Source organism: Pseudophryne corroboree, chromosome 4 (genome assembly GCF_028390025.1).
Source record: "Pseudophryne corroboree isolate aPseCor3 chromosome 4, aPseCor3.hap2, whole genome shotgun sequence".
Classification (NCBI taxonomy): Eukaryota; Metazoa; Chordata; class Amphibia; order Anura; family Myobatrachidae; genus Pseudophryne; species Pseudophryne corroboree.
In genome coordinates, this window is record NC_086447.1 from 491,857,153 (window position 1) to 491,881,141 (window position 23,989).

At 45.4% G+C, this 23,989-nt stretch overlaps 1 protein-coding gene across 2 annotated transcripts in view; it reads right to left on the reverse strand.

Moving 5' to 3' along the window:
• The window catches only part of SLC22A16 (solute carrier family 22 member 16), a 196,006-nt gene that overhangs the window by 55,960 nt on the left and 116,057 nt on the right, over positions 1 to 23,989 (reverse strand). For both annotated transcript variants that reach the window (XM_063917133.1, XM_063917134.1), the window contains one exon: positions 1,051 to 1,168. In XM_063917133.1, the coding sequence (XP_063773203.1) occupies positions 1,051 to 1,168 (118 nt within the window). The remainder of the gene's footprint in view (positions 1 to 1,050; positions 1,169 to 23,989) is intronic.

Consider the following 23,989-nt stretch of genomic DNA (forward strand, 5'->3'; position numbering starts at 1 on the left):
CGTTGCACTTTTTATGATTTGTGTGTGTGTTGCACGTAGACCTTTATGGGCCGCCCTCTCCCAAGTCATCTGAGCCTCTTTCCTTCTGAGGACTGCTGAAGAATCTGTTCTCCAGGATAATGCTTCAGACATCCTTGGGGAGAAAGGGGTGCCCCCGAGCCATGCTGCGGAGGGAAACCCATAGACCCATGCCCTCCTTTCGCTCTGGTTGGGAATGTCAAAGGGAACCTCAGCTATGGTGATGGGGATCTGAAGACTCTGAGGGGTTGGGGAGAAGAGGGTCCAAAGACCCAAGCCCCCAGCACAGTTTTACACTGCAATAGGTGATTGGAGCACGATCACGCACCATGGCCTTTAATAATAAAAATAACTTTACATTTGGGATTGGTGGTGTGTCAAAGCTGAAATATAAATTGCTCAGTAAAAATAAAGTCTTACAAAAAAAAATTATTTACACCCCAAACATGGCTTGTCCAGTACACAGTTGCTTCTTTTTTTTTTGTTTTTTTTCTCCCACCTCAAAATCAGGACCGGAGTCTTTATCAAAGTGGAAAATGTTTGCTGTAGATTACTGGTGGCTTGGTGAATTCTGTATGGATGATGATCTAGTCACACTTGTGCTCCAGACACAGACAAAAAGTGCAAATATACAAATTAGATTAAGTGAGAGACAAGCGACAGGAGATTGACAGAGCTGAAGACTTAAATGGTTCTCCAATTTGTATGGTGGTGAAAGTCTCTTTTCTACAAAAGTATTGCTTATAACCTCAGTATTGGGGGTGATATTTTAGGTTTTCATGATGAACTGTGTGCAAAGTTCTCAGAAATCAATCAATTGGGAAATGTGTACAAACAGGAACATGCACAGATAAAGCACAACATAAATGGTGTAATGAGTAAGCAGTATCTTCTGAGCAGTTTGTATCTCTAATTATTGCCCAACCTATTACTAGCAAAATATACAACATTTGATTATTCAGGCTCTAATTACCTAGTTTTTTTACTTGTAGAATTTGGTTTACTGTAACATATAATAAAATATAAACACACCGTGGCCAGGAAAAAACGAACAACGACAAAGCTGTAGTAGTCGAAGGTAAATGCCACAACAACACCGAATATGAACTGGCATGAGCTTGTGATCCACATTATTGGTCGTCTTCCCACTCTGGAGATGAGGAGAAAAATAAGTACAATATTTTATGATTAAAAAATGGATAAAACCACCATAATAGGTACTCACATTATCCCATCAAAGTGGCAGGCATACACGTGTGTGTGTATTATCATGTTAGATACTTATTATTCATGAATTCCACCCTCTAGCTAAGTTGTATTACACTTACTTATGTTGTCCCCAAAAACAGGCTCATGTGTCTTTGTCGGGCATGCATGCTTATAAATGCTGACGACAGATTAATGCTATCAGCCTATTTGTGTAGACATCTGCTGACTGATCTATATATGTGGCTGCAGAAGAAAGAGTGGCATAACTCTTGGAGGCAATGGAAGCATTTTCCTCCATGTGCCAGCTGTCAGAAAGGCAGCAAGGAGCAGGTCTGGCAACAGGGTGATACATAGGCTGGCTGGAGCTTGAGAGATATTTATTGACTTGAGGCAGATGGGAGCTGGCTGGAGCTACAGATACACTGGGACTCAAAGGAACTGGCTGGAGCTGGAGAGACAGAATGGGGCTGACTAGAGCTGGAGAGCTACTGGGGGCTGGCTGGAGCTAAAGAGAAACTAGAGGACTGGAGAAAGAAGAGGACTGGCTGGAGCTGGAGAGATACTGGATGGCTGGTGAGACACCGAGGGCTGGCTGGACTTGGACAGACCCTGGCAGGCTGGAGAGGCACATTTCTAAGTGTCGACATGGTTTATTTTGCCATGATAAACATTTCAGCATTCTCATTTTGACAATATGAATGTCACATGGTCACAGGTGACCTAATATACTGAACCCAGACACCTGTGTCCACCTCATGGAAATTTAGATGTTAAACACCTGTTTGTTATGGGACCATATACTGTAAGACATGCTTTAAGTTCAGTGGCACATGTGAGGGTGTACTGAATACCCAGAAACCCCCCCTTGATGGAACAAATGTTTTAGCTGACCAGTGGTTCGCTGCCCACGACTGGAGCCCTGCATCCCAGCGGTGGTATGCCACGATTTGCGCATCTGGGAGGAGGGAGCAGAGCCAATATGATTCAATTGTCATAGAATCGCATCATATCTCTGTCTCTCCAGCTTCAGTCAGTCCCCTTGTTTCTCTCCAGCCCCCCCCCCCCCCCCTCCCCTAGTGTCTCTCTAACGCCAACCAGCCCCCTTCTGTCGCTTCAGTCACTTAAGGGGGGTACTCACGGAGTGATAATCTAAGCAATCTTACTAGATTAGATTTTAAGCATGATTGCTCTGTGTGTACCCCTACAGCGATAGCGATGCGCAGCCCCGCACATCACTATCGCTGGTGCTAGATTGGCCTATCTAGCAGGTCGCTCATTTCACCCGCTGGGTGAAATGAGCGCTACCCCCCCCCCCCCGTCTTCCCCCACACGCTCAGCACACATCTCTCCACCCGCTCAGCACAGCGCGATGTGTGCTGAGCGCGCGGGGGGAGACGGGGGGGGGGGGGGGGGCTCGTTTCACCCAGCGGGTGAAGTGAGCGTCCTGCTAGATTGGCCTGTCTAGCACCAGCGATAGCGATGCATCGCTATTGCTGCTTAAAATCTAAGCAATCTGGTCAGATTGCTTAGATTTTAAGCAGCAATCACTCCGTGAGTACCCCCCCTTTAGTGCCTTAGTGAGATTAAGAGACCAGATAAAGGGTAGGTCAGTTTTCCACCCTGTCGTAATACTAGCACCAGAGGGTTCACATTACTTGTGTGACGCTGTCATCATTTATTAAAAAGAGACGAAGATCATATTAAAATGATGGCAGGCATCCATGTTTGAGAAAAACAAAAACATTTGTCATGCAAGATGACAGGTCGAGTTATAAGAATCAGGCTAAGGCCACCTGTTATGTTCCCTCATCGTATCAGGAGATCAGACTGCAAATTAAAGATTACATATGAAAATTAAGAACACATATACAATATAACATTTCTTAGTAGTATAAACATTGGGCTGTAGTTATGTGACCGGTGGTCAGGAGACGGCCGGTCACAATACCTCCCCCTACAAACATACCCAACCCTAATCATCAATATAATCAGGTTTTTAAGATATCATCAGTTGTTTGAAAATTCAGAACATAAATGAGCTAAAAATGTTCTACAACTCCGAGATTTTTCTTAAACAGTGGCATTTCAGCAAATGACATGCTAACAACCTGTGACATTACACATTGATTCAACAATTTTATTTATTTTTCTGTTAGCATTTTGCTAACGTATGGTAAATATATAGCTATGTGACCTTATTTTGATTTGGGTTTTACAGTAATATGCAAAAGAATACAAATGCAGAAGCAGCCATTATCTGAAAACCTGAATCTGAAGGCAACACGTGTGATAGAAGTATTTTAACTGTGATAGCTACATACATCGATAGCTACATATATCCGACTGTGATCGCTACATACAGCAGAGTGTGATCGCTACATACATAAAAGTGTATAGATGCCAGAAGGGATAATGTGCTGGTGGGTTGGTCCTGTCATACGTGGTCTGGCCACTTTCCCGTTCTGGCTCTCTGGTTTGGCCGCTCCCCCGTCTGTCTCCATGGAAATGCAGACATGCCGTGAGTCCACATGTGGCATATGAATTGGGTTTACCCGTGTTTGGTGCCCCCAGCTCAGTGACACTGATCATGACCAGGGTTATTCCTGGGTCCATGCCTCGATGTAAATGGGATATTAATAAAGGAGCTCACTCACTCGAACACACCTGCCACTCCAGCATAATTCCATTAGGATGGTCTGATGCAGCTGTAACCCACCTGCCGTTTTCACCAAAATCTCCAGTACTAACTCCAGGAGGCTATACATTTCTGGTACATATTCTCCCTGGAAGCAGGAGAAGTGGTTAAAACTAGGGCACAGTTGCAGTGGTAATCCGACCTCAAGTAACATTAACAACCCAACAATGGTATCCCTTATTTTTTTATTTACATCTCACCGATTATTTAAATGTTACAATCACTTGGAAATGCAGTTTAAGCTGCTTCATAGCCTATATTTTACCCCAGCAAAGTTACTTTTGATATGGCCCTCTCAGTTGAAATATAGTTGCTGGAATTGCTCACAAGGGGGGGATGTTTATCACGTTTTTTGGGGCTGTCCCAAGATCCACATAAATCCATTATGCTTATTAAATGGAAACCCTACGATTGCCTTACTCCTTTTTGGCCTCCTCCCCATTAGTGAAATGGTTTAAGTGGCACAAATGTGTTATTGATGGGAATGGTGCCCTGACGCTCCTCAAGAACCCTTGATAATCTTTTTTGGATTTTATGTTAATTTCTATGCTATTTCTAATATATGATTCCCTGCCTGCACCCCTATTTCCTTCTCTGTATCCCTTCCCATTTATGTGTTGTTTTTGTTATGTTTCGAGTATTCTTACATTGCATAAACTCAATAAAAATTATTAATGACAATAAAGGAGCTCCCTGAGCTCCTTTTAACATAACCCAATCAAGTAACTTGGGTCGCCACTTTTACACCGTAGCATATTCAAATCAGTCCAGGGAATAACCCTGGTCATAACCAGGATTACAGACCCCGCCAATGTTACCCAACTTGACTCTTTCACACAGACACACACCTCAAATGCTTGGTGTGAAAGTATTACTACTTATGCATAAGCTGAAATGTTAAACTTGTACAATTGTACTGGTTTCAGTAAAAAAAAATAAAAAAAAAATATATATATATATATATATATATATATACTGTATATATACACATACACACTGCTCAAAAAAATAAAAGGAACACTTAAACAACACAATGTAACTCCAAGTGAATCACACTTCTGTGAAATCAAACTGTTCACTTAGGAAGCAACACTGATTGACCATCAATTTCACATGCTGTTGTACAAATGGAATAGACAACAGGTGGAAATTATAGGCAATTAGCAAGACACGCCCAATAATAGAGTGGTTCTGCAGGTGGTGACCACAGACCACTTCTCAGCTCCTATGCTTTCTGGCTGATGTTTTGGTCACTTTTGAAAGCTGGTGGTGCTTTCACTCTAGTGGTAGCATGAGACGGAGTCTACAACCCACACAAGTGGCTCAGATAGTGCAGCTCATCCAGGATGGCACATCAATGCGAGCTGTGGCAAGAAGATTTGCCGTGTCTGTCAGCGTAGTGTCCAGAGCATGGAGGCGCTACCAGGAAACAGGCCAGTACATCAGGAGACGTGGAGGAGGCCGCAGGAGGGCAACAACCCAGCAGCAGAACCGCTACCTCCGCCTTTGTGCAAGGAGCACCTCATCAGGAGCATACCCAGGCGTTGTAGGGGCCCCTTGATGAAGTCTGATGGACGAAACGCGTTGGGTGTACCTCAATTGACCCTCCATTTCTTAAGATAAGCACTATTTTCTTATCCTAAAAGTATTTACGCTTTTAGTTTTTTATTGTCAGTATTTTGTGCATTTTTAGCTTTACTTTTATGTAGTTCTATTAACATCTCATGCCTATGATTTTTTAGCCCGCCTTTTTTAATTATCTCTTGTATAAATAAATAATAAGAATTTACTCACCGGTAATTCTATTTCTCGTAGTCCGTAGTGGATGCTGGGGACTCCGTAAGGACCATGGGGAACAGCGGCTCCGCAGGAGACTGGGCACAACTATAAAGAAAGCTTTAGACTACTGGTGTGCACTGGCTCCTCCCACTATGACCCTCCTCTAGACTTCAGTTAGGATACTGTGCCCGGAAGAGCTGACACAATAAGGAAGGATTTTGAATCCCGGGTAAGACTCATACCAGCCACACCAATCACACCGTATAACTCGTGATACAATACCCAGTTAACAGTATGATAACAACTGAGCCTCTCAACAGATGGCTCAACAATAACCCTTTAGTTAAGCAATAACTATATACAAGTATTGCAGACAATCCGCACTTGGGATGGGCGCCCAGCATCCACTACGGACTACGAGAAATAGAATTACCGGTGAGTAAATTCTTATTTTCTCTAACGTCCTAAGTGGATGCTGGGGACTCCGTAAGGACCATGGGGATTATACCAAAGCTCCCAAACGGGCGGGAGAGTGCGGATGACTCTGCAGCACCGAATGGGCAAACTCTAGGTCCTCCTCAGCCAGGGTGTCAAACTTGTAGAATTTAGCAAACGTGTTTGACCCCGACCAAGTAGCTGCTCGGCAAAGTTGAAGAGCCGAGACCCCTCGGGCAGCCACCCAAGAAGAGCCCACCTTCCTTGTGGAATGGGCTTTCACCGATTTAGGATGCGGCAGTCCAGCCGCAGAATGTGCAAGCTGAATCGTACTACAGATCCAGCGAGCAATAGTCTGCTTTGAAGCAGGTGCACCCAACTTGTTGGGCGCATACAGGATAAAGAGCGAGTCAGTCTTTCTGACTCCAGCTGTCCTGGAAACATAGATTTTCAGGGCCCTGACTACGTCCAACAACTTGGAAGCCTCCAAGTCCTTTGTAGCCGCAGGCACCACGATAGGTTGGTTCAGATGAAACGCTGATACCACTTTGGGGAGAAACTGGGGACGAGTCCTCAATTCTGCCCTATCCATATAGGAAATCAGATAAGGGCTTTTACATGACAAAGCCGCCAATTCTGATACACGCCTGGCCGAAGCTAAGGCCAACAACATGACCACTTTCCACGTGAGATATTTCAAATCCACGGTTTTCAGTGGCTCAAACCAATGTGACTTTAGGAAATCCAACACCACGTTGAGATCCCAAGGTGCCACTGGAGGCACAAAAGGGGGCTGAATATGCAGCACTCCCTTAACAAAAGTCTGAACTTCAGGTAGTGAAGCCAGTTCTCTCTGGAAGAAAATAGATAGAGCCGAAATCTGGACCTTAATGGAACCCAATTTAAGGCCCATAGTCACCCCTGACTGTAGGAAGTGCAGGAAACGGCCCAGCTGAAATTCCTCCGTTGGGGCCTTCCTGGCCTCACACCACGCAACATATTTTCGCCATATGCGGTGATAATGGTTTGCGGTTACTTCTTTCCTAGCTTTAATCAGCGTAGGAATGACTTCCTCCGGAATGCCCTTTTCCTTCAGGATCCGGTGTTCAACCGCCATGCCGTCAAACGCAGCCGCGGTAAGTCTTGGAACAGACAGGGCCCCTGCTGCAGCAGGTCTTGTCTGAGCGGTAGAGGCCATGGGTCCTCTGAGATCATTTCTTGAAGTTCCGGGTACCAAGCTCTTCTTGGCCAATCCGGAACAATGAGTATAGTTCTTACTCCTCTTCTCCTTATTATCCACAGTACCTTTGGTATGAGAGGAAGAGGAGGGAACACATAAACCGACCGGTACACCCACGGTGTCTCTAGAGCGTCCACAGCTATCGCCTGCGGGTCCCTTGACCTGGCGCAGTACTTTTCTAGCTTTTTGTTGAGGCGGGACGCCATCATGTCCACCTGTGGCCTTTCCCAACGGTTTACAATCATTTGAAAGACTTCTGGATGAAGTCCCCACTTTCCCGGGTGGAGGTCGTGCCTGCTGAGGAAGTCTGCTTCCCAGTTGTCCACTCCCGGAATGAACACTGCTGACAGTGCTAACACGTGATTTTCCGCCCATCGGAGAATCCTTGTGGCTTCTGCCATTGCAGTCCTGCTTCTCGTGCCGCCCTGTCGGTTTACATGGGCGACCGCCGTGATGTTGTCTGACTGGATCAGTACCGGCTGGTTTTGAAGCAGAATTTTTGCCTGACTTAGGGCATTGTAAATGGCCCTCAGTTCCAGAATATTTATGTGCAGGGAAGTCTCCTGACTTGACCATAGTCCTTGGAAGTTTCTTCCCTGTGTGACTGCCCCCCAGCCTCGAAGGCTGGCATCCGTGGTCACCAGGACCCAGTCCTGTATGCCGAATCTGCGGCCCTCTCGAAGATGAGCACTCTGCAGCCACCACAGCAGAGACACCCTTGTCCTTGGAGACAGGGTTATCAGCCGATGCATCTGAAAATGCGACCCGGACCACTTGTCCAACAGGTCCCACTGAAAAGTTCTTGCATGAAACCTGCCGAATGGAATTGCTTCGTAGGAAGCTACCATCTTTCCCAGGATCCGCGTGCAGTGATGCACCGACACCTGTTTTGGTTTTAGGAGGCCTCTGACTAGAGATGACAGCTCCTTGGCCTTCTTCTCCGGGAGAAACACTTTTTTCTGTTCTGTGTCCAGAACCATCCCCAGGAACAGTAGACGTGTCGTAGGGACCAGCTGAATGTTTAGAATCCAGCCGTGCTGTTGTAGCACCTCCCGAGATAGTGCTACCCCGACCAACAACTGCTCTCTGGACCTCGCCTTTATCAGGAGATCGTCCAAGTACGGGATAATTAAAACTCCCTTCTTTCGAAGGAGTATCATCATTTCGGCCATTACCTTGGTAAAGACCCTCGGAGCCGTGGATAGACCGAACGGCAACGTCTGGAATTGGTAATGACAATCCTGTACCACAAATCTGAGGTACTCCTGGTAAGGATGGTAGGCATCCTTGATGTCCAGTGATACCATGTAATCCCCCTCGTCCAGGCTTGCAATAACCGCCCTGAGCGATTCCATCTTGAACTTGAATTTTTTTATATATGTGTTCAAGGATTTCAAATTTAAAATGGGTCTCACCGAACCGTCCGGTTTTGGTACCACAAACATTGTGGAATAGTAACCCCGTCCTTGTTGAAGTAGGGGTACCTTGACTATCACCTGTTGTGAATACAGCTTGTGAATTGCCTGTAACACTGCCTCCCTGCCTGAGGGAGTGGTTGGCAAGGCAGATTTGAGGAAACGGCGGGGGGGAGACGTCTCGAATTCCAGCTTGTACCCCTGAGATACTATCTGAAAAATCCAGGGATCCACTCGTGAGCGAGCCCACTGATTGCTGAAATATTTGAGACGGGCCCCCACCGTACCTGGCTCCGCCTGTGGAGACCCAGCGTCATGCTGTGGACTTAGAGGAAGCGGGGGAGGACTTTTGCTCCTGGGAACTGGCTGTATGCTGCAGCTTTTTCCCCCTACCTCTGCCTCTGGGCAGAAAGGACGCGCCTTTAACCCGCTTGCCCCTATTGGGCCGAAAGGACTGTACCTGATAATACGGTGCTTTCCTTGGCTGTGAGGGAACATGGGGTAAAAATGTAGACTTCCCAGCTGTTGCTGTGGAAACGAGGTCCGAGAGACCATCCCCGAACAACTCCTCACCCTTATAAGGCAGAACTTCCATGTGCCTTTTGGAATCTGCATCACCTGTCCACTGCCGAGTCCATAACCCTCTCCTGGCAGAAATGGACATTGCACTAATTTTTGATGCCAGCCGGCAAATATCCCTCTGTGCATCCCTCATGTATAAAAGTGCGTCTTTTATATGCTCTACGGTTAGCAATATAGTGTCCCTGTCTAGGGTATCAATATTTTCTGACAGGGAATCTGACCATGCAGCTGCAGCACTGCACATCCATGCTGAAGCAATAGCTGGTCTCAGTATAACACCTGTGTGTGTATATATAGATTTCAGGATAGCCTCCTGCTTTCTATCAGCAGATTCCTTCAGGGCAGCCGTATCCGGAGACGGTAGTGCCACCTTCTTTGACAAGCGTGTGAGCGCTTTATCCACTCCAGGGGATGTTTCCCAACGTGACCTATCCTCTGGCGGGAAAGGGTACGCCATTAGTAACCTCTTAGAAATTACCAGCTTCTTATCAGGGGAAGCCCACGCTTCTTCTCACACTTCATTTAACTCTTCAGATGGAGGAAAAGCTACTGGTAGTTTTTTCTCTCCAAACATAATACCCTTTTTTGTGGTACCGGGGGTAACATCAGAAATGTGCAACACATTTTTCATTGCCTCAATCATGTAACGTGTGGCCCTACTGGAAGTTACATTAGTCTCATCGTCGTCGACACTGGAGTCAGTATCCGTGTCGACATCTGTGTCTGCTATCTGAGGTAGCGGGCGTTTTAGAGCCCCTGATGGCTTTTGAGACGCCTGGGCAGGCACAGGCTGAGAAGCCGGCTGTCCCACATTTGGTATGTCGTCAAACCTTTTATGCAAGGAGTCGACACTGTCACGTAATTCCTTCCACAGCACCATCCACTCAGGTGTCGACCCCGCAGGGGGTGACATCACATTTACAGGCATCTGCTCCGCCTCCACATAAGCCTCCTCATCAAACATGTCGACACAGCCGTACCGACACACCGCAAACACACAGGGAATGCTCTGACAGAGGACAGGACCCCACAAAGCCCTTTGGGGAGGGAGACAGAGAGAGAGTATGCCAGCACACACCAGAGCGCTATATAACACACGGATCCCACTATAAATTAGTGTTTTCCCTTATAGCTGCATTTTATATTATATATATATATCCTGCGCCTAAATTTAGTGCCCCCCTCTCTTTTTTACCCTTCTGTAGCTTGCAGACTGCAGGGGAGAGCCAGGGAGCTTCCTTCCAGCGGAGCTGTGAGGGAAAATTGGCGCCAGTGTGCTGAGGGAGATGGCCCCGCCCCTATTCCGGCGGACTTCTCCCGCTTTTTCTGGAATACTGGCAGGGGTATTTTTACATCTATATAGCCTCTAGGACTATATATGATGTAGATTTGCCAGCCAAGGTGTCATATATTGCCCTCAGGGCGCCCCCTCCCAGCGCCCTGCACCCATCAGTGACCGGAGTGTGAGGTGTACATGAGGAGCAATGGCGCACAGCTGCAGTGCTGTGCGCTACCTTGGTGAAGACCGAAGTCTTCTGCCGCCGATTTTCCGGACCTCTTCATGCTTCTGGCTCTGTAAGGGGGACGGCGGCGCGGCTCCGGGAACGAACACCAAGGTCGGATCCTGCGGTCGATCCCTCTGGAGCTAATGGTGTCCAGTAGCCTAAGAAGCCCAAACTACCACCTGTTAGGTAGGTTCGCTTCTTCTCCCCTTAGTCCCTCGCTGCAGTGAGTCTGTTGCCAGCAGATCTCACTGTAAAATAAAAAACCTAAATATACTTTCTTTCTAGGAGCTCAGGAGAGCCCCTAGTGTGCATCCAGCTCAGCCGGGCACAAGATACTAACTGAAGTCTGGAGGAGGGTCATAGTGGGAGGAGCCAGTGCACACCTGTAGTCTAAAGCTTTCTTTATAGTTGTGCCCAGTCTCCTGCGGAGCCGCTGTTCCCCATGGTCCTTACGGAGTCCCCAGCATCCACTTAGGACGTTAGAGAAATATTGTTATTTTTTTTATAAAGAAACGTATCCAGCTAGATTCTTCATATTTATTTTTTAGCCATTAGACACTGTCGGTCGCTAATACCCCTATCACCTTTTATATATATATATATATATATATATATATATATATATATATATATATATATATAATTTTATTTATATAGCGCTCTTTCTCCAATAGGACTCAAGGCGCTTAACAGATACTTAGCATAATATAGTACAGAAAATAATGAAGTACATTTTCATAAAATACAGAAGCATGGAGATACTAAAAGGGACATTATGGAAATGCTTGAGTAAACAGGAAAGTCTTGAGTCTACTTTTGAAGGATTCTATAGTTGGGGCCTCTCGCACGGTGCAGGGAAGTGAGTTCCATAGAGTCGGACCCACATGACTAAAAGCTCGACCCCCAGATGAATTACGGGAGATTCTAGGTACTGCTAAAAGTCCTTCATCTACAGATCGCAGTAATCGAGTGGGGCAGTATGGGGTCAGAAGCTGCTTCAGGTAGCTTGGGCCCTGGTCATGTAATGCTTTGAAACTTATATATATATATATATATATATATATATATATATATATTGTCAAAGTCGGAAAAATATCATGATTCACATGCCTTGTACTAACCCCATGCACATGCCCGCTGCGCATGCACATGCTCTGCTGTGCGTATGCATATTCGCACTTAGCGTAATGGAGCTTCTACGGCCGTGCGCTTTGGCGCGTGGTATGCGCATTTACGGTAGAGTTTGTGAGCATCTAGCGGGCGACTCGATCGCAACATATTTAACTCATATAGTGTGTTTTATAGTTAATATTCCCCCAGACAACGTCAGCAAGTATGTTAAGTTTAAATGGTTCTTGGACAGAGAGATTCCTCTTTACATGCTAGGAAGGCTCAGATAAAGGATGAAAGGTGGTGTTTAGTATCCAGCTGTAAGGTATTTTAAGGGTAATATTCCTATGATAGTTAGGAAAGATTCGCATATTCTGCGCATAGTTATGCGCAGAAGTAGAAAATAGATAAATTGTATCTAAAATAAATTACAAATAAGTGCAGGGTAAGTGAATGGAATTCAGTCATTTCTTTCCCACAGACTGAATTCAATGGCCTTATTTACACTAAGCTTTGAGATTTTATGAAGAGGGCTTACACCTTTGTTTATGAATAGGGCCAGGTTTCTCTCCAGAATAATGAGTGCCGAGTTGTCATTGTCTCAACTGAAGGAGGGGACAGTGGGGTAAACAAAGCCCAGAGACAGAGTTTGTTTGGAAGATCCAAAACAATAGCTTTCCACAATATAACCAGACAGACAGGAATTTGGAATACTAACAAGTCCTAGTCATCACCCACTTCTTGAAATAACCAATGGCCCCTGGTGCAGGACATGTCCCACCCCCCTAACCAATGGAAAAAGAGCACACAGTGTCTATTGTAGTATGTCTTGAGCTAGTGAATAAATATAGCTTGCAATAGGCTTTGACACACAAGACTCTGAAGGCTTTCTCCTTGATAGCTGAGGACTGAATTCAGGTTGCGCCGGCGAAACATTCTCACGTATGTATATTTCTCTGCAGCCACTTTGTTACCTTTTGTGTATGCCATTCATTCTCTCTCTCTGTGTATTTGTGTTTGCGATCGTTCACTATTGTATATATTTCTTTTTATGTTATTCTGTTTAGCTATTAATGTTAGGTTTGTAGTGTATAAGCTGTAACTGTTTTTTTCCCCTTTTACGTACTAAAATCATCTAAGAAGGTGTTGGAACCTTACCAAGTATTGTGTGTTTCACCATTTATTACTAAGGGTTTCTGAGCATCTCAATCGCTCAAACAGCTTGCTTAAATAACAAGGTTAACCAGTGTTATATCATTACAGTATCTTAGTACTAAGGTTTACAGTATAAGCATACTCTGTGTTTAAGGTTTAAAAGGTTATTGACTGTGTGTATTCCGTACACCCAGAGCAGCGTGTGTACGTAACTTGCGTACCACGTGCGAATTCTTTGTACGCAAATAGCGTACAAAGTGCGTAGCACGTGCACGTGGTTTAGCGGCCATTACGGCTTCACGGTATTAGTAAATAGCTTATGTTAAAAGGTAGATATTTGACTCTATCAATATATATATATATATATATATATATATATATACATACATACATACATATATATATATATATATACATACATATACACACACACACACACACACACACACACACACACACATACAGATTTTTCTGTTGTGCTTCCAACCAGTGTTAACAATGGAATCATGCAGGAACGATTAGTTAAGGTGAAACAATTTTAACAATGTTAGCATTTTTCTGGCAGACGTGAAAGATGTGAAAGTAATTGAGTGAAGTTCAGAACAAATGGGCTGCTGAGCCACATCTAAGTCCAAAGTAATCCATAAAACTGTTTATACATAAATATACATGATATTTCACCCTCACTGTGTCTGCCAGGAAAAATAATGAGGCCTGCTATTTCCTGGCAATCTGGTACACTAATCCTGAACCCGCTGGTTCAAGCAAAGTCCAAAGTTACTTCAATAGAATTTTCTGTAAATCTTTAGATAATTTAGAGCAGTAACAATTGTTAATGAAAATAAGATATCTGAATGCATACCTTATGTTTACAGATCAATGCATTCTGAATTCATGTTTTAAAAAGTTTCTTATGTCGTCCCTATGCAGCTCTGTGAAAAATAACTTGTGTACATAGTAAACAGATACCGATTGTTGCCAATGTCCAGGGACAACAAATTTGTATATTTTATCCCTGAAAACCATGTTACTGTACACTGCAGTCTATCCTATTCTGGACATATGATACAATTAAAACAATCTGTTATTCTCTGGGCTTTGAAGAGACCCTGACATTTTTCTATTACTAGAATGCAATGTGTAGATATTTTGGGCCTTTTTTTAACCATTCCACTGGTATGTGTCTGCGCAAAAGTTGCACCTCATGAGCCATACAGTTTCTCTGAGCCAGCTTCACCAGGAACAATGGGGCAGATGTACAGTATTAAGCCTGGAGAAGGCATAAAGAAATGATAAAGTATAACTGCAAGTTGATAATGCACCAGCCAATCAGCTCATAACTGTCAATTTACACATTGGAGCCGACTGGCTGGTGCGTTATCACCTTGCACTTTTCACAGCTTTATCACTTCTTTATGCCTTCTCCAGCTTTAATACACCTGCCCCAATGTTCTCTATTTTACAGCAGTCAGTACAATTTTATATATTATTTTTCAATGCACTAGTACCATACACTGATAAAGCTTTTAGTACAATCTGTTTTTATTAGTTCAAAAAGACAAACAATTGAGGCCAACAAGACTGGAAACAGATAAACACAAGAAACAATCAGTATTCCATTGACCATAACCGTACATTCATAGATACATTTGTTAATATAAGAACAAAATATAATCTGTCATCATCAATACAACTATAAATAGAATACTGAGAAGAAAGGAAAGAAAAAACAATAAGTATAGCGATAAAGAGACAAGAGATATAGGGAGGGAAGTAGGGAACACGCAATAACGTTCACAGAGTAACAGGTAAAGAGGGAGCTATATGGGCTTGATAATCAGGAGTAGTTTTAAAGGCCAACCTGTTTCTCCAAGTAGCGCTAGAATTTAACGAGGGTGATTTCATAAAGGACAAGTCGTCCATTAACATATAATGATCAAGCCTCTGAAACCAACGGGAGATAGGAGGGCATGAAGTGGTTCTCCAGTAACAGGGTATTCTTGTTTTTGCGGCATTCATCAAATGCCGAAGGAGCAAGGTTTTATAAACTGAGATAGTATCTCCATCAGGTTAAACAGCCAGAATTCAGGCGTGTTGGGTAGTGTAACGCCAGTGATTTTTGAACAAACATCATGTATTGTTAGCCAAAAACTCTGCAAAACCGAGCAACCCCACCATATATGGAGAGGGGTGCCCGATTCCTGATTGCACCACCAACATGTAGAAGGTAAGTTGGGATGCATCTGTACTGGACATCTATACCAACGGGCTAAAAGTTTATATTGAGTAGCTAACACTTGAAGAGAAGAAGTGCTAGCAAATGTGAAAGTAAAAATACAGGTCCACTGATTCTCCGTCAAGTCTCTAAGTAACTCGCCTTGCCATGCCAAGACATAAGAGGGAAGACCAGCATCCATAACAGTGACACACAGACGATACAGCAGTGATATTAAATGTCTAGGAGGGCTAGCAGTCAGGCAAAGAGCTTCAAATTTAGTGTGGGTGTATGTCAAAGTATGTTTCCCAAAAGAATGGATGAAATGCCTAACCTGTAAGTAAAACCAAAAGGAATTAGTCGTAAGGTCATATTTCCGCTGAAGAACTTCAAAGGAACAAATGCCGGTACTAGTGACTAAATGGTAAATACTAGAAATACCCGCAGTCGACCAGGAGGGTAGTCTAAATGGTGGCATACCTGGGGGGAAATCAGGGTTATTAACTAGAGGTGTAGATAAGGAAAGTCTTGATTTAAAATTCGAGAGGTTCTTATATTTTTGCCAGCATTGTAGCGTAGGGCTTAAAGTGGGGTGAGTGAAGCGAGTACATCTTGACACCCATGGGAGGACGTCTGGTGGAACAGGAGCTGCGCGACCCACAATACATGGCCATTGTTTCATACCCTAAGATCTGGACATCTCAACAATCCTAGCGAGGTGAATGGCATGATAATACGCTAGGAAGCAGGGCAGCTGAAGGTCGCCTCGGGCTCTGCTTTTAATTAGAGTGGCTCGAGATATGCGGGGCCCAAGTGATCCCCAAACAAAGTGACCCACCATACTCTGCTAATCCCTAAAGAAGGAAGACGGTACGATAATCGGTAGAGATTGTAATAAGTATAAAACCTTAGGAAGAACACTCATTTTGATTACATTCAATCTACCCAACCAGGATAGCTTCAATATGGAGCAATTCTGAAAGTCTGCTTTCATTTTCTTCAGGAATGGAATAAAATTAAGTTGAAACAGGGAATCAGTATTAGGAGACAACAGGATTCCTAAATATTTTAGCTGGGTAGGATGCCAGAGGAAAGGGAATGAGCCTTAAAGGCTATTCACCATAGAGGGGGGCGCCGAGATATTAATTTCTACAGATTTTGCGTAGTTTATTTTGAAGTCAGAGATATGACTAAATCTATCGAATTCGTGCATAAGAGCAGGGAGAGAGGTCACCGGGGCGGTTATGGTGGCAAGAAGATCATCGGCAAATAAGGCCAACTTATATTCAGAGCCACCAAGCTGTAGACCCCTAACATGATCATTTGAACGAATCGCCCTCGCCACTGCCTCCATACATAAAACAAAAATAAGGGGAGATAAGGGGGAACCCTGATGCGTACCATTCTGAATCACAAATGGGTCTGATAAAGCCCCATTAACACATACTCGCGCAGAGGGATTGTTATAAAGAGCAAGTATCCTGTGCAAGCAATATGGCCCCAGTCCCAGACGGCGAAGAAGACCCTCCATGAACTGCCAGTTAATCCTATGGAAGGCCTTCTCCGCGTCCGTGGACAAAAGGATCATAGTCTCGCTGTTATGCACGGCGTGATGAATAAGGTCGATTATTTTCGTGGTATTATCCTTAGCTTCCTTTCCCCTCACAAAGCCCACCTGGTCCCCATGGATCAAAGTCGGCAAGAAGTGATTCAGCCTATTAGCTAACATTTTAGAATAGAGTTTGAGGTCATTATTTAGTAAGGAGATAGGTCGGTAGCTGGAGCAGAGAGCGGGGTCTTTCCCCTCCTTGGGAATTATAGAAATATGCACCTCCAGCGATTGGGGAGGAAACACAGTCTTAGAAGATATTGCATTACATGCTTTCAAAAACAGTGGCATAAGGGATGACTGGAAAGACTTATAATAACTCACTGGGAAGCTGTCCAGACCTGGACTCTTCCCAAGAAGAGTGGCAGATAGGGCCAGTTCCAATTCTTCGATAACAAAGGACCGTTCAAGAAACTCTACATCATCTCTAGATAATAGATAACTGAGGATAATCTACAGAAGAGAGATCATCATTGACTGCCTCCACGGATGAAAGAACATCAGATGGAGATTGGGCTTTTCTTGAATTATAGAGATCCATAAAGTAAGTTTGAAAGGCCCCTGCCATCTGTGGAAAGGTGTGTACCATACGCCCTCCTTGGTCTTGGACTGAGTGCACATAAGACTTCTGGCGTTGAGATTTCAGGGCTTTCGCCAACATAGAGCTAGGTTTATCACCCCATAGATAGAATTTGTGGCGATATCTCTGTAATTCAAATTTAGTTTTCTCTTGCATACATTTTTTAAAAGCTAATCTTGCCTCGGTGAGATCGCGCAGCACCTGTCCATCAAGTGACTGTTTGTGAGACAGTTCTGAAGATTGGATACGGTTCAAAAGCAGCCGTCGCTGAGCCTCTCTTTCCTTTTTTAACTGGGATCCCAATTGGATACATTTACCCCTAACTACACATTTATGTGCCTCCAAAATCATAACAGCAGGCGTATCGGGCAAATCGTTAAGGGAGATGTAGTCAGTGATAGTCTGGAGTAGGCAGTCTTTCAGTCGAGTATCATGAAGCAAAGTCTCATTGAATTTCCATGACCACGGTTTTACAAAAACAGTGGGGAGACATACGGAAGCAAACATAGGAGCGTGATCCGACCAGGTAATCTGACCTATTCGACTATCAGTGAAAAACTGCAGTTGTATATGGTCCACTAAAAAAAAAAATCAAGATGAGAGTAAGAGGCAGGAGGGGTAGAGAAAAAAAAGTATAGTCCTTAACTGTGGAGTGGTGTAATCTCCAAAGACCAACTAACTGACTATCGTGTAAAAGTTGACGTACCCTACGATGGTCCCTGGAGGAGTGGTGCAGAGGCCTAGTAGAACAGTCAAGAGTGGGGTCTAGTGTCCAATTAAAGTCTCCCACTAATATTAAACAACCCTCTCGCAAAGGTTCTAAAAGTCGCATAATCTTAGTTAAAAATTTCCTTTGATGTTGATTGGGCGAATAGACATTAGCCAGGGTATATACTTGGTCAAAAATCTTACATTTTAAAACCTGGCATCTACCAGCCACTAAAACATGATGGGAAGTATCTGAAATAACTAGGTGGCGAGAGAGGAGTATAGCCACACCCAATGATTTACCTAGAGCAGGGCTGGCCAAACCGGTCCTCGAGATCTACCAACAGTTCATGTTTTCCAGGCCTCCTGGAGATCTGTGGAATTGTCAGTTAGGAATGAATGCAGCACATCTTACCTAATAATGACTACACCTGTGCACCAGCTAGGTGGTCTGGAAAATGTGAACTGTTGGTAGATCTCGAGGACTGGTTTGGCCAGCCCTGACCTAGAGGGTTATCACTACAAAACCGGTGAGGAAAATTTTGGTTTCTAAGGGGAGGGGCAGCGTATTGTTTAAAATGTGTCTCCTGCACAAAAGCCACGTCAAACTTTTCAGAGTAAAGTTCTCTCAGAAGAGTAGAACGCTTTTCAGGAATGTTTAAGCCTTTGAGAACATGATTTCAATGGCCTCGCTTTTATAGAGGCCATGGTAAATTTTGGATGGAGCGTGGAAGATGTACAGGAGAACCTACTTGGAGATACCATAAAAGATGGAGAATCATCCCCGTGATAAAGCTTTTAATTTTAGTATTGGAGGGGGCAGGGGATTGTTATTGTGAGTCTTTCTTTAGTTGGTTTCACAAAATGTATTAATCCTGTGCAAAATACACCATACTTTTTCTATGAATTGCCTGTAGTAGCTCAGAGTTGCATATACTCAGATCAAACACATGCTTCGTGCAAAAAAACTGCTAAATCTGTATGCAAAATAACAGCTCTGAATTAGGACTCAGATCAAGTAATCTAATCTTAACTCTAATATCCCAGTTGACATCTATTGCATGTAACCCAAGACTCATTCAAAGATTACACACTAAGGCACAATTAGGCAGGGTACACACTAGGCAGATATCGGCACAATTTGTCGTACTGGCACGACGAATCGTGCATATCGGCTAGTGCGTACAGTACACACAATTGTGTGTTCCCATGGGTCGTTTGCTACGTCTTCCAGTTGACTGTGCTGCACGGCCAGCTGAAAGATATTGCATGCAACCTGGTGCTTTGTAATGAAGGATGAAACAGTGATCGTTCTGTCCTTCATTACATCAGGATGGTGTGTATGGGCAATTGGGCATGGTCCATGACGAAGGGAATTCGGTCCGACTATCAGCCCGACTGCCAGTTGTACAAGTATGTACCCAGCCTTAGGGTGGTGCATTGGGGGTGCTCTCAGGATTGGTCAGCTGGAGGACTCGAGTGGGATGTTCTAGTTTTTGTCCCTCTCTCCCTGCTAGGGAACAGTGGACATACCTGAAAGTTAAACTCTTTCTGCTGGGATTAACCAGAGATTACACCCTCTACAGGACACTGACCCCTTTCATTGACTTATGTTCGTCCCTATGGATACTGAGGCATACTATCTCTGGTCTTTATCAAACTCTCCTAGACAACGCCTTTACTTCCTTGTTCTAATTAACTCAGCCTTAGCAATGAGAGCTCCCCATTACATTGGATGACCAGCACTGGCTGATGATATTCCTGATAGCTAAAGGTCCGTGCCATCAGGCTCTCTGTTGTAGAAACACAACTGAAGATACTGACTCGATTGTACAGGTGTTAGGTTCCTGGTGCTCAGAACAAGGGAGATGTTATGAAGCGAGTCCAGAGCACCAGGACGTAATGCTGGGAAAGGGGAATGGAAAGGGAATAGCCCCTGGCGCCCTAACTCCGTTGTCTCGCCCGTGTGGTCAGAAATCCCCTGCGAGACTATGGTTGCTTGAGCCCATGGCAGCCGCGTTTGAAGGGCGGATTATGTCTGCCCAACTCCGATGCCCCCTCAGGTCTTAATGGGAGACAAAGGGAAATCCGAGACAGGGTGATAACAAGGGGCCCTCTGACTAAACAACCAGGCCAGGGGCTACAAGCTAACTGACTAAACCTGAGGTATGTGCGGTAACCCGCCAGGGAAAAGGACAACCAAAATCCACTAGTCCGTACTCCTACCCAGCACCGCTGGATACCAGAGTGGATCTGTGGGAGCGGAATCCTCCGCAAAAGCTCCGGAACACAAATAATAAAAGATAAATAATTAAGCGGCCCAAGCCGCAACACACGGCTACGCCGTGACTCACGAACACCACTGGATGTTCAAAGGTGCTCAGTCAGGACTCCAGGAACAGATGACGACTTCCGAGTACAGGACAACTGAGAACAGGAACGACCGGATACAGCAGGACTGGAAACACTTTCAGCAAACAGATTCAGCATTCGGGAAGCTCAGGAACTAGCAGGAACCAAGCTCAGAACTCAAGCAGACTGAAAACCCAGAAATATCACCAGCATCTGCGAACTGCAATCAGCCAGCATATAACAGAGAGGCCTAATTAATAATCCAGTGCAGCTGGCCTATTGCAGGACTCCAAGCTGACAAGATGCAATTAGCAGCCAGATGAGGCTGAACACATGGGAACAAGCTGCAATTGCACAGACTCACCAGCGGCAGCAGACAAGAGTAATCTAAAACAGAGCAATGGGAAATCCTGGCATGCAAGACAACTAAATAAACATAAAATAGAAATGAACCACTACCTGTGGTTCATAACAGTATCCCCTCCTTAAGGGTGAGCTCAGAGCACCCCATGACACCCACGGGGAACATAAACAGAAGTATAACATAAAATACATAACAAAAATGCAAAACAGGAATGAGCCACAGCCGTGGCTCATAACATTACCCCCCCCTTGAGGAGGGGTCAAAAGACCCCAAAATTCAGACTATCCAGAACAAGGGATACAAAAAAACACAAAAACCTGACACACTGGTCTAACAGACAAGAAAACAAAAACAAGCTGTAGCAACAACTTGTAACAGTGCCCTCCCCCTAACGGTGGCCACAGGACACAAGACAAGGAGAAAAAAAAATCTTTTTTTTTTTTTTTTTTTTAAATCAAGGCAAGAGTCAAAAAATTATTTCTTTTTCTTCTTCTTCTTTTTACAAAGCTCTTTAGGTCTGACCAAGGTAATTCCCCAAACATTGTCTGAACTGATGGTACCACCCAGCAAGGCTGCGTTCAAATCAGAGACAGGTTTCTTACCCTTGGGAGCTGAACTTTCTGGTAAAGTACTATTATTAGAAGAAGAAGAAGTCAAAAAAGCACATCCTGCAGTCAAAACATCGGGCTGGGACTCTTGTGCAGAGTTTACAGTATTTGGTGGACTCTCAGCAGACAAGACGGGTGACTTAGAGGAACCTGAACCAATTTCTTTGGAACCGTATCTTTTAACAATTGCATCACAGAATGCTAGGGGATCCTGAAGAATGGGATCTTCAGCTTTCATTAGGCTGGTTGCCCACTCAGAAGGCTCTCCTCTAAAAGAATAAATCAGATAGAGCCCAAGGTTTTCTGAAGTGATGCCCAGAAATGGTCTAGACAACATAATAGTGTAATAGTGTTTGAAAAGCGCCAGAAATTGGGCGAAGTCCCCATCAAAGGTTATGGATGTTGAGATATCAGAGTCAGGATCTGTTTCCTTCTCATCTGACTGACTGGAGTGCTTTGCTAGGACCTGGTCACTATTGACCTTACTCGAGGCTGAGACTCTCTGAACCCCACCCGGGGCTGAGACTTTCTGAACCCCACCCGGGGCAGTGACTTTCTGAACCCCACCCGGGGCAGTGACTTTCTGAACCCCACCCGGGGCAGTGACTTTCTGAACCCCACCCGGGGCAGTGACTTCCGGGAACCCAGCTGGGGCAGTGGCCTCCGGGGACCCCGCTGGGGCAGTGGCCTCCGGGGACCCCGCTGGGGCAGTGGCCTCCGGGAACCCCGCTGGGGCAGTGGCCTCCGGGAACCCCGCTGGGGCAGTGGCCTCCGAGAACCCCGCTGGGGCAGTGGCCTCCGAGAACCCCGCTGGGGCAGTGGCCTCCGAGAACCCCGCTGGGGCCAGCACCTCGGATTCTTTTACTGGGACCGGGCCGTTGGCCTTCCTGACTGGGATCGGGCCATCGGCCTCCCTCTCTGAGTCGATAATTATCGAAAGTTCTCCCGGGACTATGACTTCCGGGACTTTTGCTGAAGCAATAACGTTCAGATCCTCCACTAATGCTATGCTTCTTAAGTTCTTTCCTGGGGAAGCGACTTCTAGACCCTTCTTTGGGGCTGCGTCTCTCGAGACCCCACTTGGGGATATTACTTCAAAGATCCCTTCTGGGGTTTTGCTTCTCGAGTTCCCCTCAAGAACTATGGTTTTAGAGACCCTTTCTAGGGTTGCGCTTTTCAAGTCACTACCTGGGGTAACAGCTTCTGAGACCCCTTCCGATATGGACACCTGAACTATAATATTTGATGTCCCTCTATAAGCTAGGGCATCAGGTACCGCTCCAGCACTCTGGGCATCGGGTACCGCTCCAGCACTCTGGGCATCGGGTACCGCTCCAGCACTCTGGGCATCGGGTACCGCTCCAGCACTCTGGGCATCGGGTACCGCTCCAGCACTCTGGGCATCGGGTACCGCTCCAGCACTCTGGGCATCGGGCACCGCTCCAGGACCCTGGGCATCGGGCACCGCTCCAGGACCCTGGGCATCGGGCACCGCTCCAGGACCCTGGGCATCGGGCACCGCTCTAGGACCCTGGGCATCGGGCACCGCTCCAGGAACCTGGGCATCGGGCACCGCTCCAGGTACCTGGGCATCGGGCACCACTCCAGGTACCTGGGCATCGGGCACCACTCCAGGAACCAGGGCATCGGGCACCACTCCAGGAACCTGGGCATCGGGCACCACTCCAGGAACCTGGGCATCGGGCACCACTCCAGGAACCTGGGCATCAGGCATCACTCCAGGGACTTGCAACTCCGCTTCCACAGGAACCTCAAGAGAGGAGAGAAACATTCTCTTTTGATTCCTGAATCTATAATGGGGCTCCCTTGCCCAAGGACCCCAATTATAGGACAGAGAGCTTTTTTGTGTGGGTTGTGTGACAAGTGCCTCTGCCACAGTAGAGACAGGAGTAGGTCTTATATCATGACTCAACTTGGCCAGAGGGCAAGACTCGTCACCACACTTTGGCTTGCGCAACTCACAGGTCTGCAGATAATGGCCTAAACCCCCACAATATAGGCATAAGTTTAAGTTTCTGCGACGCAGACGCTCCTCTTCTGAGAGCCTGGGCCGCAGAAAACTTTTAAACCTTTTCTCTTCAATTAGACCAGAGGATTCTCTTGTCACCATACTGTGAGCAAGAGTCTCTTTAGAGATAGATGTACTCTCAACGACTTCTGGCAAAATGAGCAAGATTTTAGTCAGAAGGTTTTGCAGTTGCTTTAGGGATTGCTGCAAAACTTCTAGTCGCTCTGGTCTCAAAGCACTGAATACAGAGTTCAGAGCTGCGAGAGATGCCTGCAGGGCTTGCATAGTAGACATAGGAGGATTTAAAACTAGACGAGACAAGACAAGACAAGACAAGGCAAGACAAGGCAAGGCAAGGCAAGACAAGGCAAGGCAAGACTA